The 14,091-nt window shown below is 42.5% G+C and overlaps 1 protein-coding gene across 2 annotated transcripts in view; it reads left to right on the plus strand.

Moving 5' to 3' along the window:
• SLC1A1 (solute carrier family 1 member 1) overlaps positions 1 to 14,091 on the plus strand; it is an 81,571-nt gene that overhangs the window by 64,073 nt on the left and 3,407 nt on the right. For both annotated transcript variants that reach the window (XM_012737674.2, XM_012737675.3), the window contains exons 7-11: positions 412 to 596; positions 1,773 to 1,880; positions 4,142 to 4,264; positions 4,629 to 4,823; positions 13,554 to 13,688. In XM_012737674.2, the coding sequence (XP_012593128.1) occupies positions 412 to 596; positions 1,773 to 1,880; positions 4,142 to 4,264; positions 4,629 to 4,823; positions 13,554 to 13,688 (746 nt within the window). The remainder of the gene's footprint in view (positions 1 to 411; positions 597 to 1,772; positions 1,881 to 4,141; positions 4,265 to 4,628; positions 4,824 to 13,553; positions 13,689 to 14,091) is intronic.

A 14,091-nucleotide genomic window follows, 5' to 3' on the forward strand; every position in this document is an offset into this window, starting at 1 on the left:
TGAAAAAGTTCATGCTGGCAAACATTTTTTACTTCCTGCATTTATTAATTCCTTTCTTTTTTTAAAGCAGACTCCAAATGTAGCTAGTAGTTAAAATAACCCTGAAAAGTGCCCTAATTCTAAAATTTATAATAAAAATGTGAAACATTCCTGATTAAGAAATCTTCATAAGAAATATTCAAATATGGACTTGTTGAGAGAGAGGAAAATAAAACTTTAAATTTCAGGGTGGGGTAAAATCTGTTACATGCATAAGTATTATTATTATTATTATCTTTCCTAAAGTATTGTTGACTCTGGTAGATCACTAGTTTATTATGTATGGCTCTCATATCTTCTCATTTCAGGGCCTGTGCATTCTAACAAGATTATAATCATGCATCCATGTATTTTCTTGGTTTTGATCCACAGAACAAAACAAAGGACTACAAAATTGTAGGCATGTATTCAGATGGCATAAATGTCCTGGGCTTAATTGTCTTTTGCCTTGTCTTTGGACTTGTCATTGGAAAAATGGGAGAAAAGGGACAGATTCTGGTGGATTTCTTCAATGCTTTGAGTGATGCTACCATGAAAATCGTTCAGATCATTATGTGGTGAGCAGACACTGTTTAATGTCACTTTGCTTCCCCTGACAATTCTGTCTCCTTCAAATTAGAAAGAAGAGGCTTATGTTTTTCCACTGACCTCATCCTAGAGAAGGTGTACATTTAATATCAAGTCACTGGAGTATGAAATAGTTCCACATACTACTCAGGAGTTAGTTCATTAACAAAAGTCTAGTTATCAGCCATTGTCTTTTCCCCCAAATCCCTAGGAGATCATCTTGTTCTCAACCAGCATTCATGTAAGAAGGAATTCTTAAAGGGATGATTTGAAGAAGTTCCTTGCACAATGGAACACAAAGTGCTTTCCTTATTAGGCTTCGTGCAGAAGTGAGATTCAACATATTTACAGCTGTTGTGGCATGGGCACTGACACGTCTGAGTGAAAGCTGCCATCTGTGAGTGTACCAGTGACACCACCTGAGTATCTGCCCTGTCCCTGGAGATGCTAAGAAGTCTTCCTATCCTAGGAAGCATCTGCTTTACTTATCTCATATCAAATTAGAGCAACATTATTTAATCCTAAGTGTAGACTTTGACGGTGACGTAAAGGGCTCAGTAAAAACAGCCAGGCAAGTCATTTAATCCTGCAGAAACCTCAGCTTCATGGTCTGTGAAAAAGGATAATAAAATCCACCCTGAGGGTTAGGAGAAGTACATTAAATGAAATGATGCATGTAAGATATTTTCCCCAACACAAAATGTAATGAGAGCTCCACAAATAGAGCTATTATGACCTCTTCCACTGCTAACGCTGTTGCTTCTATTGCTGGTACCTGGGAAACAAGATGACCACGGGCTAGTGTCCATATTTGGCAGTGAGGGTCAAGTTCAAATGGGATAAGCAGATGATATGACAGTCAGCAGGATACATGTGCACTGGGAGCATGGAGTGGGGATGCACCAGTCTGACCACATGTTCTTACCAAGTTTGCAAACCACACTTATGGTAGTTTAGGTGGGCAACATTGAAGGTGCATGCAGGTACTAAAATCTAGAGCCAACAGAGTCCGCCCAGGACTTGAAAAAGCCCTTAGCTGCATTATGTTCCCTGTGCCCCGCCAGCTGAGTGCACACGCCAAGCTGTGGGTGCATGCCCTACCTTGTTTCTTCCCCCAACAACCCCAGCCTGCGAAAACACATGTCTTTGCTGTGCTTACTTTCTAGTTACATGCCTCTCGGTATTTTGTTCCTGATTGCCGGGAAGATCATAGAAGTTGAAGACTGGGAAATATTCCGCAAGCTGGGCCTTTACATGGCCACAGTCCTGAGTGGGTATGTCGGACTCAAGAGAAGAAACAGAAGCTTCTCTGATGCAATGGGATGGCTGCTGAGAGGCTGGGTTTCAGTTGGTTAAAGTCAGCTTCTCTCCCATGTGCAGGGGAAGATAGGGTTCAGAGATAAGAGAGCAGGGGAGGAGGGCTGCCCTTTAACAGCTGTACTGTAGGTGGATCACACTGCGCTAATTGCCAGCTCTTGGCAGAACAGCCTGGACCGGGCTTTGTCACTGCCTTTATTGGTTGTGTTAAAATCGTTTTTTAAAACAAAAGAGAAACCCACTCGTAGCCTCTCTTGGCTCTCTCCTGGACTTTGCTTCTTCAAGAATGCAAACTAGCCAAGCAAGTAAGAATAGCCCCGATGTACCCTGAGCCTGAAAGAAATCAGGAAGGGCCTAAATGAAGTCAAGCTCAAGGGAATAGAAGCAGGATGGCCGGCCGGTTCCCACACTGGTGCTGGGGCTGCTAACCGCCACCTGCCCTGCATCATCAGCTGTCAGAGAGCATGCTGGGAAAATCTTGAGGCCAGGAGGAATTGTGGGGCTTTTTAGAAGCCATAATACTGGAAGGCAGCAGGGGATTGGTTATTTGCGTATTTATTACAGCCCAGGTATTGATTCCTTCAAAGAGATGTGATGGAATAGGTTACGAATGTGCCCCTAGACACCTAGCCAGCAGCAGAGCATGCCACATAGACTAAGAAATATGGACCAAGGGATGAGTAAATATCATCGATATGACTCCCACAGGCCAATACCCTCAAACTCCCAACTTAATCAACTCACCTATTAGACCTCGATTGCACTGGGGTGGGGGGCAGTTTGCATCACACAGCATTTGCTTCTTAATCTGTGTTTGGTAGAAGCACAGCCCTGCTAGCAAACACAGAAGCAGCCTGGGTTCCTACAGTGTGAGGGTCAGGGACAAATCCAGGGAGGCGAGACCTCTACCTCAGTAGAGGCCACTATGCTCTGGGGCTGCTGAAATAGGCAGCACCAGGGACTGTGTCTAGGCAGTGACGTGTCTGAGGGATACTGAGCCATTACATAATGCAGTTCTGCTGCTTTGTATTCTCTCATCCTATCTAGGTTTCTAGAAACCTAAAAGTGAGTTCTGGGCCGGGCGTGGTGGCTCACACCTGTAATCCTAGCACTATGGGAGGCCAAGGTGGGAGGATCGCTTGAGCTCAGGAGTTTGAGACCAGCCTGATCAAAAGGGACACCTGTCTCTACTAAAAATAGAAAAATTAGCCAGGTGTGTGATACACACCTGTAGTCCCAGCTACTCAGGAGGCTGAGGCGGGAGGATCGCTTGAGTCCAGGAGTTTGAGGTTGCAGTGATCTGTGATGTCGCCATTGCACTCTAGCCGGGGCAACAGAACGAGACTCTGTCTCAATTAAAAAAAAAAAAAAGTTCCTCATAGTTCTTAGCTATAAGCTCTCTATGGGCAAGACTCTCTCTGCAAACCTCTAGGATCTGTATTTTCAGTGCCCATTTCTTATTGTTTCAAACTCACATGACTAATCTGTGAACTAGAAATTGTCACTTACATATATACTGTCAAATGGGTCTCAGTTCTTAAGCCTCCCCACCATTTTGTGTAACGTGTGCACTTCCATGTGAAACAGGAACATGGTTTTGGAGATAGGAATAAAAGAAAAGAGGGTCGGTCCTAAATTATGCAGGCACTTTTTCATTACTGCAACTCTGACTTCCCTCTCGGACAGTGGGCGCTGTCCAGCAAGACGGCGGGGTGCAGGGAATGGAGGGAGGGGGGCTGTGGGGGGGCTGTAATGAAGTATCAAGTATAGGGACACAGAGGGTGCCAAGGAGGGAAGGATCAGCTCTGCCTGGGACAGTGAGGGAAGGCTTCCTGGAGGAGGGGGGAGGTCTAGCTGCGTCTTAGAGGAGGAGTAAGAATTCAGCAGCAGCAGAAGGAAGTGAGGAGCATTTTTGCACATGGAGCAGGAATGGCATGCACGAGGCGTGGCAGCGTGATGTAACCCTGGTCTGTGAGCTCGGAAATTTGGATTCAGCTACTGGCTTTGCCATTAACTCTGACAAGATGCTTCATCTGCTGAGTGAGCCTCTGCGTCCCCGTACATGGAATGGGGACAAATATTCCCGCCCCACTTCCTGTGATCTCACTGGGTCATTATGAAAGTTGAACAAGATCATGAATATAAAAGCCGTTTGATAAAAGGGTTAAGTATGAGGCCGGTGGCATTATCTTTGAAACTGTTTCTGTTTCTGTTACAGGCTTGCAATCCACTCCATTGTGATTCTCCCGCTGATATATTTCATAGTCGTAAGGAAGAACCCCTTCCAATTTGCCATGGGAATGGCCCAGGCTCTCCTGACGGCTCTCATGATCTCTTCCAGGTAAATAGAAAAAGGGTTTCTAGAAGAAGCCTCTAGCCAAACTTTATCAACTCTCACCTCGCTTGATGAAACAGACTCCAGCTTGTGGTTTTTGTAGCTACTTTTAACTTGAGAAATTACCTCCATATTCTCTGCACCCTACTGAATGACTGTTCCCTGCCATCTCGGCATGGCCTGCACCCAGAAAGGGGTCGTAGTGCAGCTGGGAGCAGCAGCGGGCACAGCACCTTCTAATTCCTGGGCCCTCCAAAAGGGCCAGCACACTTTCGGCCCTTCACTCACTTTTTGGAAGAGGTGTCTCTTCAGGTAGGAACCCAGGGCCATGGTCCTAGACCGTAAGTTCCCCTCTCTTTTTATCACACAGTTCAGCAACGCTGCCTGTCACCTTCCGCTGTGCTGAAGAAAACAACCGTGTGGACAAGAGGATCACCAGATTTGTGTTACCGGTCGGTGCCACGATCAACATGGATGGGACTGCGCTCTACGAGGCTGTGGCAGCTGTGTTCATCGCACAGCTGAATGACCTGGAGTTGGACATTGGGCAGATCATCACCATCAGGTGGGGTGTGGTGTCACACTCACTTTTCATCACTGTTACTGGGATTGCCTCGAGTAACAATGGTCCGTAAAGGGTCACCAAGAATCGCCCAGTGATGGATCTTTTTTCTTGGCCTACAAAGTCCCTTCCTAGGATTAAATACAACTGTATTATAAGTAGTGGACTCATGATATATGCAAGACTTCTGCTTCAGGGTCCAGGTAGCCAAAGGCATCACTCTGTGCTCAGTTCAGTGTGCCCAGGTGCTGGACCCAGAGTAGGCGCAAAGACTCAAGGCTGAATGAAGGCCAGTCCCTGCTTTCAAGAGGTCCCTGATAGACAGGGATACAGATATCCAAATGAACACTCAGGACTGTGATGAGGGCTGTAACAGAACCTTGTGTGGTGGTCACAGAGGGTACAGAGGAAGAAGGGCTAGCTCTTCCTGGGAAGGTGAGGGAAAGCTTTCCAGAGGATGGTAAAGTTTATCTGAATCTTAGAAGAGGAATAGGCATTTAGCAGGAGAAGAAGGAAGCTTAAGAGCATTTTGGATAGCAGAAATGGCTTGTGATGTAGCCGTGGCCTAGTTACAGAGTACAGATTATTTGTCATGGCCTGCATGAAGGGTACAATGTGGAGAACATACAGGAATGAGGAGGCAGGGATCATATCATGAAAGACTTTGTATGGGGAGCTCATGCAGGGTCTCAGACACTTGGGCATATTGTAGACAGATCTGCATTTTAGCAAAGTAACTGGTAACATGGCAGATGGATTGGATGGGGACAGAAACCACAAACTAGAAGGCTGGTTAGGAGACTTGCAGAAGCCCAAATAAGGTATTAAAAGGCCCACAGCAAGGCCCTGACACTGGGGATGGAGAGGAGCTAAGAATGGAAGAGGCATCTATTGGAGTCAGGCTGAGGGACAGGGAAAGTCTAGGACAGGCGTCCTCAAACTACGGCCCGCGGGCCACATGCGGGTGTTTTTGCCCGTTTGTTGTTTTTACTTCAAAATAAGATATGTGCAGTGTGCATAGGAATTTGTTCATAGTTTTTTTTTTTAAACTATAGTCCGGCCCTCCAGCGGTCTGAGGGACAGTGAACTGGACCCTGTTTAAAAAGTTTGAGGACCCCTGGTCCAGGATGACTCTCAGCATCGGTGGATGATTCTGGATTGGTGGACAGGTCTTACCAAAACAGGGACTGGCACAAGAGAAGCAAGTATAGGTGGAAAGATAAAGAGTTAATACTTTTTGACACATTGAATTTGGCTGTAAGACCTCCAAGTGGAGATATGCAGCGAGAAACATAGGTCTGGACTGCAGGTACAGAAATCAGGGACATCAGCTTAATGGTGGTCTTCAAATGTGTGGGCCACAAGTCAGTTGTCTGTTTCAATCTTGGCTACACCATGATCAGCTGTGACCTTGGGAAAGTGACTTGAATGCTCTAAGCTTCTGTTTTCTCACCTGTAAAATGGGGATGCTAAGAATACCTACAATTATTCAAGTAGTGGTGATTAAGTAAGATGATGCGTATAAAATGCTTAAAACAGTGCCTACATGGTGAGCATCAGTGAATGCTGAAAATGGATGGAGGATGCAGGGAGAGTTTGTAGAGAAGAGAAGGAGACTAAGGATTGAGCCTTGGAAAATCCTAGTGTAGAGAGATTTTCCACAATGAAATGGTCCACAGAGTCCGATACTGCAGAGAATTCTGGTCAAGTGAGGACAGAAATTGTCGGCTCAAGTAGATGGTAGAAATATCATTGGTGAATTTTGCCAGAGTTGAACCAGCTGTTCAGTATGGCAGCCACTAGCCACATGCAGCTAATGGCTAACTGAATTGGATGGCAGAGATTTAGAACATTTCCATCACTACAGAAAGTTCTGCTGGACACCACTGTATTGGAGTGATAAACTGGGATTAGAGTTAACCTGGAGACTTTAGTGTACAGTAGAAGTGTAAGACTAAACTGGGTCCCTAGGCCAACTCAAAGTTGAATTTGAACCTTTTTAGAGTTAATTCACTGCTGTGTCCCCAGACTAGACATAAATTCTAGGCATAAAGTAAGTTTGTTAATTAATGTGTTCTAAAATGATACATTTTAAAAATCCTCCCCAACCCTAAATCATAAAGTATTTATTGCTGTTTGCTTGAAATGGAAGACAAGTACAAAATATACCAATTGGCACAATAGCTGGGAAACTATCCAGATACTGCATGATCTATTAAAAAAAAATGCTAGTGGCTAAAGAATCCTGAGCCAAAGAGCTTGAGTAAAGTCCTATTGTTACAACAGCAGAGAGTAGGTTAAAATTAAAAGCTTGAATCATGCCTGAAAAAGTTTCTGCCCCACAACCATGTATGTGGTTGTTACTTTTACATTTCCAAGGGTTTTTCCCTACCTCCCTTCACCCTGGGCTGTGGAACCCAGTCTGCACTGCATTGACGTCCAAGGAGTGGTTGCATAAAGTGCCAGTTCTTTCATGTATTTGCCACTTTCTGATGAATTTCTTTCCTCTTCCTTAGTCATAAGTTTTCTAGATCTTTCTAACCTTTTCTTTCTTTCTTTCTTTCTTTCTTTCTTTCTTTCTTTCTTTCTTTCTTTCTTTCTTTCTTCCTTCCTTCCTTCCTTCCTTCCTTCCTTCCTTCCTTCCTTCCTTCCTTCCTTCCTTCCTTCCTTCCTTCCTCCCTCCCTCCCCACTCCCTCCCTCCCCCCTCCTTTCCCCTCCCTCCCCCTCCTTCCCTTCTTTCTTCCTTCCTCCCTCCCCCTCCTTCCCTTCTTTCTTCCTTCCTCCCTCCCTCCCTTCCTTCCTCCTTCCTCCTTCTTCCTTCCTCCTCTCCTCTCCTCTCCTCTCCTCTCCTCTCCTCTCCTCTCCTCTCCTCTCCTCTCCTCTCCTCTCCTCTCCTCTCCTCTCCTCTCTTCTCCATTCCTCTCCTTTCCATTCCTTTCCTTTCTCTACTTTGGTCCAGAGGCCAAATAGTCAATTCACATTAAAACCTCTTTCCCTACTCTCTGGCTTATTCTAAAATTAGACTTGCTGATAACTACTCGCCCAGAACCAATAACAACTGTGAGGCCCAAAGTAATCATCTACTTAAAATTTAAAATCCTCTCTGGCTCTACCTGGGAAATAACAAAAGTTGTTTTAATTTTACAGGTTATAGTATATACTGTATAGTATATAGTTATAGATCATGTGACTAATGCTTAAAGAGATTTTTAGAGCCATAGAATATTTCTTTCTGTGGACATATCAAAGAAACATAGGGTACCATCTACCTAAAACATACCCTTTTGTGATTTTTATCATAATATTCACTTATTGAAAGTTACAACTGATTGAAAAGTAGATAAGTTTTCAATATAAATTTCCTATAAAAAAAGATAACTATAGGATTTGGGGCCTAGAGAGAACTTAGAGAAGAAAAGTAGTAATAGTAGTAGTTGTTATTGTAATAGTGGTTGTTGTTTTGGTTGTTGCTACAGGATTAGCAGAATTTGTAAATACTAACAGCAGCACAATAGTAGCAGTAGAAGAAGTAGCAGCAACTGCTGTTGTTGCAGAAGTAGCAGCATAAAGGCATGGGGTTTTTTGGATTTTTTATTGAGGTGATATATACATATATAATTTGACATCTTTACCATCTTTAAATGTACAGTTCAGTAGTAAAAATACATTTGTATTCCTTTTTTTATTTCCTTCATCTTCCCACCTCTCCTTCCCAGCCTCTGGTAGCCACCAATCTACTCTCTATTTTCATGAGATACACTTTTTTAGCTCCCATATATGAGTGAGAACATGTGATATTTGTATTTCTGTGCCTGGTTTATTTCACTTTAATAGAGTGGTCTCCAGTTCTATCCATGGTGTTGCAAATGACAGGATTCCATTCTTTTTATGGTTGAATAGTATTCCATTGTGTATGTACAACATTCTCTTTACCCATTCATCTGTTGACTGGCACTTAGCTTGATTCCATATCGTGGCTATTGTGAATAGTGCTGTAATACACATGCAAGTGCAGGTATCTCTCTGATAATTGATTTCCTTTGTTTTGGATCTATACCCAGCAATAGGATTAGTGGGTCAAATGGTAATCCTATTTTTAGGTTTTTGAGGATCCTCCATACTGTTCTCCATAGCAGCTGTACTAATTTACATTCCCGCCAACAGTGTGTGAGGGTTCTCCTTTCTCCACATCCTCACCAGTATCTGTTATTGCCTTTCTTTTTGATACAAGCCATGTTAACTTGGGTGAGATGTTATTTCACTATAGTTTTGATTTGCATTTCTCTGATGCTTAGTGACATTGAATATTTTTTCATATACCCGTTGGCCATTTATATCTTCTTTTGAAAAATGTCTGTTCAGATCTTTTGCCCATTTTTAATTGGATGATTTTTTTGCTATTGAGTTGTTTGAGTTATTTTTGCTATTTCATTGTTAAGAGTTATTAATCCTTTGTCAGATGGATAGTTTGCAGATATTTTCTTCCATTCTGTGGGTTGGCCCTTCACTTTGTTGATTGTTTCCTTTGCTGTGCAGAAGATTTTTAGCTTGGTGTGATACCAATTGTCTATTTTTGTTTCTTTGTGGGGTTTTTTTTGTGTATATATATATTTTTTTATTTCAGCAGATTATGGGGGTACAAATTTTAAGGTTTCAAATAATGCTCTTGCCCCCCTACCCCCACAAGTCTGAGCTTCAAGCGTGACCATCCCCCAGATGGTGCACATCTCACTCATTATGTATGTATATACCTGCCCCCACCTTCCCCCTCCCACCTGCCCAATACCTAATTAATGTAGTTCCTATGTGTCCACTTAGGTGCTGATCATCTGTTTTTGTTTTGATTGCCTGTGCTTTTGAGATCTTACACAAAAAATCTTCTACCAGACCAATGTCCTGGAGCATTAGAATGGCATATTTTTAAGCATATACTATACAGGTGCTATAACAGATGGCTTAAATATAGTATCTCATTTAATCTTCACAGCAGCCTGCAAAGTACACATACTGTTCCCATCTTACAGGCAAGAAATTGAGATTCAGAGAAGTGACTTACTTAGGGAAATGCTGCCAGTAAAGTGGCAAAGCCCTAGTACAACTCAGATGGGTCTGACTCTAAAAAACTATGTTCACTCTAGTTCATAACCCAACCTTCAGCCCATTTAGAGAGCTGAGTTCAATGGCCTGTCCTAACACTAGACCTCAGTGTGAGGAAAGCACTTTGTCCTGGTGATTATTATGTTATCTTCTGTGAAAACCCTCTACATCAAAGTAGGATATGTTCAAGCAGGAATACGTTTTTATATTGTTTTCCCCAATCTGAAGATTTATAGTTCTGAGTGTCAGACCAAAGCCAAACTGCCAAGGCCTAGCAAGCAAGGTCAAGGCTCAAGGGCAGAGTTTTCTTTGACTACATGATTTTGAGTTTCAAGCCCAGCCTCAGGCCATAGGGACTTGGTTAACTGTGACATGTCAGGGCTTCCAAGAGGGATCAATGGGCATGGGCACAAATCACTTCTGACAAAGAAAACCCATTGATGCATTCAGTTTAAATTTTTTTTTTCAACCAGCATTAAAATAAACTTGGCTTTTCCAAAGAGTACTTAGGGCAGAACAGATCTAAAGGATTATGTAGGAGCCTGAAACCTTTAGAGAAATTGGTACAGCCCCAGAAATTCTTAAGTTACTGTAAATTAGTGGCCACAGCCACTGAATGAAAACACTTGTCAAAGAACTCTGTCCACGTTGGACTGTACCTTCAAATGCCCTCTGTAGCACATCAGTTGGTAGATTAATCAGCTTCCTAAGAACTCAGAGTTTTTGAACCCAGAAGAATATGGATTTGTGGATGAAGTCAGGGATTCCTCTAGTTTAAGTTGGCAGTTTCAACATTTTCACCTTCCAACCTAGTGGCATCTGGACATCAGTTTAGGCCTTGCTCAAGGGTGAGGACATATCTCCAGAAAGTATCTTAGGTGTCCCCTCCAGCTCATCCAATTGAGGGACTTTTCAGGGCATTCTGTGCCCTCATTTCCTCCAGAATGATCCCATTAAAACGAGGGAGATATTGCCAATGAAAACCTGCACATTACAAAGAGAAAAATCTCTAGTGTCACATCTTACCTGCCCAAGAGTGATTTTTTTTAAATTTCAGAATATTATGGGGTTACAAACATTTTAGATACATGAATTACTTTTGTACAGTTTGAGTCAAAGTTATAAGTGTGTCCAACACCCATATAGCATGCATTGTACCCATTAGGTGTGAATTTACCCATCCCCTCCTGCCCCCTGCCACCTGCTTGATTTCCATTGATTTTTACCACCATATGTGCGCATGAGTATTGATCAGTAAGTTTCAATTTAGCAGTGAGTACATGTGGTTTTTGTTCTTCCATTCTTGTGATACTTCACTTGAAAGGATAGTCTCCGGTTCTATCCAGGTTGTTACAAAAGGTATTAGCTCATCATTTTTTATGGCTGAGTAATCCTCCATGGTATACATATACTACATTTTATTGATCCACTCATGTATTGGTGGGCACTTGGGTTGTTTCCACATCTTTGCAATTATGAATTGTGCTGCTATAAACATTCTAGTGCAGATGTCTTTTTTACATAATGTCTTTTTTTCCTTTGGGTAAATACCCAGTAGTAGGATTGCTGGATCAAATGGTAGTTCTACTTTTAGTTCTTTGAGGTATCTCCATACTACTTTCCATAGAGGTTGTACTAGTTTGCAGTCCCACCAGCAGTGTATGAGTGGTCCTATCTCTCCACATGCACATTTTCATCTGTTGTTTTTGAACTTTTTGATAAGAGCCATTCTCACTGGAGTTAGGTGATATCTCATTGTGGTTTTGATTTGCATTAACCTCACGATTAGAGATGTTGAGCACTTTTTCATGTTTATTGGCCATTAGTCTATCTTCTTTTAAAAAGCTTCTGTTCATGTATTTTGCTCATTTTTTAATGGGTTGTTTGATGTTTTCTTGCTGATTTGCTTGAGTTCTTTGTAGAATCTGGTTATTAGCCATTTATTGGATATATAGCATGCAAATATTTTCTACCATTTGGAAGTTATCTATTTGCTCGATTGTTTCCTTGGCTGTGCAGAAGCTTTTTAATTTAATTGGGTCCTGTTTATTTATTTATTTTTTCATTGCTTTGATTGCCTTTGGGATCCTCTTCATAAATTCTTTGTCTAGGCCAATTTCTACAATAGTTTTAGAACTCCTTGTTCTAGAATTCTTATAGTTTCATGCCTTAGATTTAAGTCTGTTTTCCATCATGAATTAATTTTTGTAAGTGATGAGAGGTGCAGATCCTGTTTCAGTCTTCTCCATGTGGCTATCCAGTTTTCCCAGCACCGTTTATTGAATAGGGATTCTTTTCCCCAGTGTATGTTATTGCCTCCATTGTCAAAGATCAGATGGCAATATAATGATGGTTTTATATCTGGGTTCTCTGTTCTGATCCATTGGTCTAAGTTTCTGTTCTTGTGCTATTTTGGTTACTATAGCCTTGTAGTCTGGTAAAGTATTATCTCCCAATTTGTTCTTTTTGCTTAAGGTTGCTTTGGCTATTTGGCATCTTTTCTTGTTCCATACAAAGCATAGAACTATTTTTTCTAGATCTGCAAAACATGACATTGGGGCTTTAAGGGGGATTGTATTGAATCTGTAAATCACTTTGAGTAGTATAGACATTTTAACACTGTTGATTCTGCTGATCCATGAGCATGATATGTTTTTCCATTTGTTTATATCCTCTGCAATTTCCTTCCTCAGCATTTCATAGTTCTTTTCCTATAGAGGTCCTTCAACTCCTTGGTTAAATATATCCTTAGGTATTTTTTGGTTGTTCTTGTTGCTATTGTGAGAGTTATTGAGTCTTTGATTTGACTCTCAGCTTGATTGTTATTGGTGTGTAGGAATGTTACTAATTTGAGTGATCTTTTTAAATACATGGTAATAACGTTCATCTGGCTGCCTGTCCTGGATTCCAGATCTCTCTTCCTTTTGTGCAAAGTGCATCCTCTGGCAAAAAGTAGTAGTCAGGAGTAAATGTTTGTACCTTGGACAGGAGTCATAGCTATTTCTCAATTCAGTGCCCTAAAGGACAGCTTCCAGAGAGGTGAAGAGTCTTGTGATATCAAGAGAATACATAAAACCTGCTTAACCTTTGCCTCATTCCTTTGCCTTCACCTGAAATGCCCTTGCTATCCACCCCTACCACCATCCCTCTACCCATCCTTCAAGGCAACCTAAGTTCCTGGCACATATTAGGTGCTCAGAGAATGATTGGGTGGCTGAGTAGATGGAAGAAGGGAGGAGAAAGGCAGGTGGAGAGGTACATGGCACTTATTCAGGATGGAAGCATGCACGGAGGCATAGATAAAGGCATTCTATATACTCCCCAGTGGGTAAACATTTCCTTTTCTCATGAATATCTCTTGCTCATTTTTTGGTGTCATTCATGTAGTTCTTCCTTGCATTAGAGCCATGTGCCATATCTCCCCCTGCAAGGAGACACCATCATAATCTTCCCAGCCCCCCAACAGCTCTCATCCTATAATGAGGCAGAGCTGGTGCTCCTCAGATAACAGATTCTGACTGCTCAATTTGGGGACACAGCAGAAACAGCCAACGGGACTAATGATTTCAGGCCAGAGGCTTTAAAGGGAGAGATGGGTGTCTAACTCCTTTCTTTTTGGTATGTTTTGGCTACAGTGTCACAGCCACAGCTGCCAGCATTGGAGCTGCTGGTGTGCCCCAGGCCGGCCTGGTGACCATGGTGATCGTGCTAAGTGCTGTGGGCCTGCCCGCTGAGGATGTCACCCTGATCATCGCTGTCGACTGGCTCCTGTGAGTTGGAATAAATGCACTGCCTCAGCCGGATGGGCAGGCAGGCAGCCATGCAGACTCTGCAGCCTGTCATCATTGTCCCCTCAGATTGCCTAATGAGCCACCTGTTGCTGCTTTAATTTCCCTCTGATCAGGCCATCTGATAACGTGCTTAAAAATTAACTCCTCATAACTTGGGACAGTGATTTTTAAAAGCCAGTGAGCCGTATCACCTCATTATATTGGGTAATGCTCAAGGTTAGGAGCTGGATGTGAGGTGAGATAAATAAACAGAGAATAATAAGGTGATGAAGCTGGGCAAGGCCATCCTGGCCTATCCCAGCCCTGTTTCAACATTGTAGGCTCAGAACTACCTGGTTCAAAACCAGTCCATCTTCCCAAGCATCTTCAGAGCCATCAGGGG

Source organism: Microcebus murinus, chromosome 12 (genome assembly GCF_040939455.1).
Source record: "Microcebus murinus isolate Inina chromosome 12, M.murinus_Inina_mat1.0, whole genome shotgun sequence".
In the NCBI taxonomy this organism is placed as follows: domain Eukaryota; kingdom Metazoa; phylum Chordata; class Mammalia; order Primates; family Cheirogaleidae; genus Microcebus; species Microcebus murinus.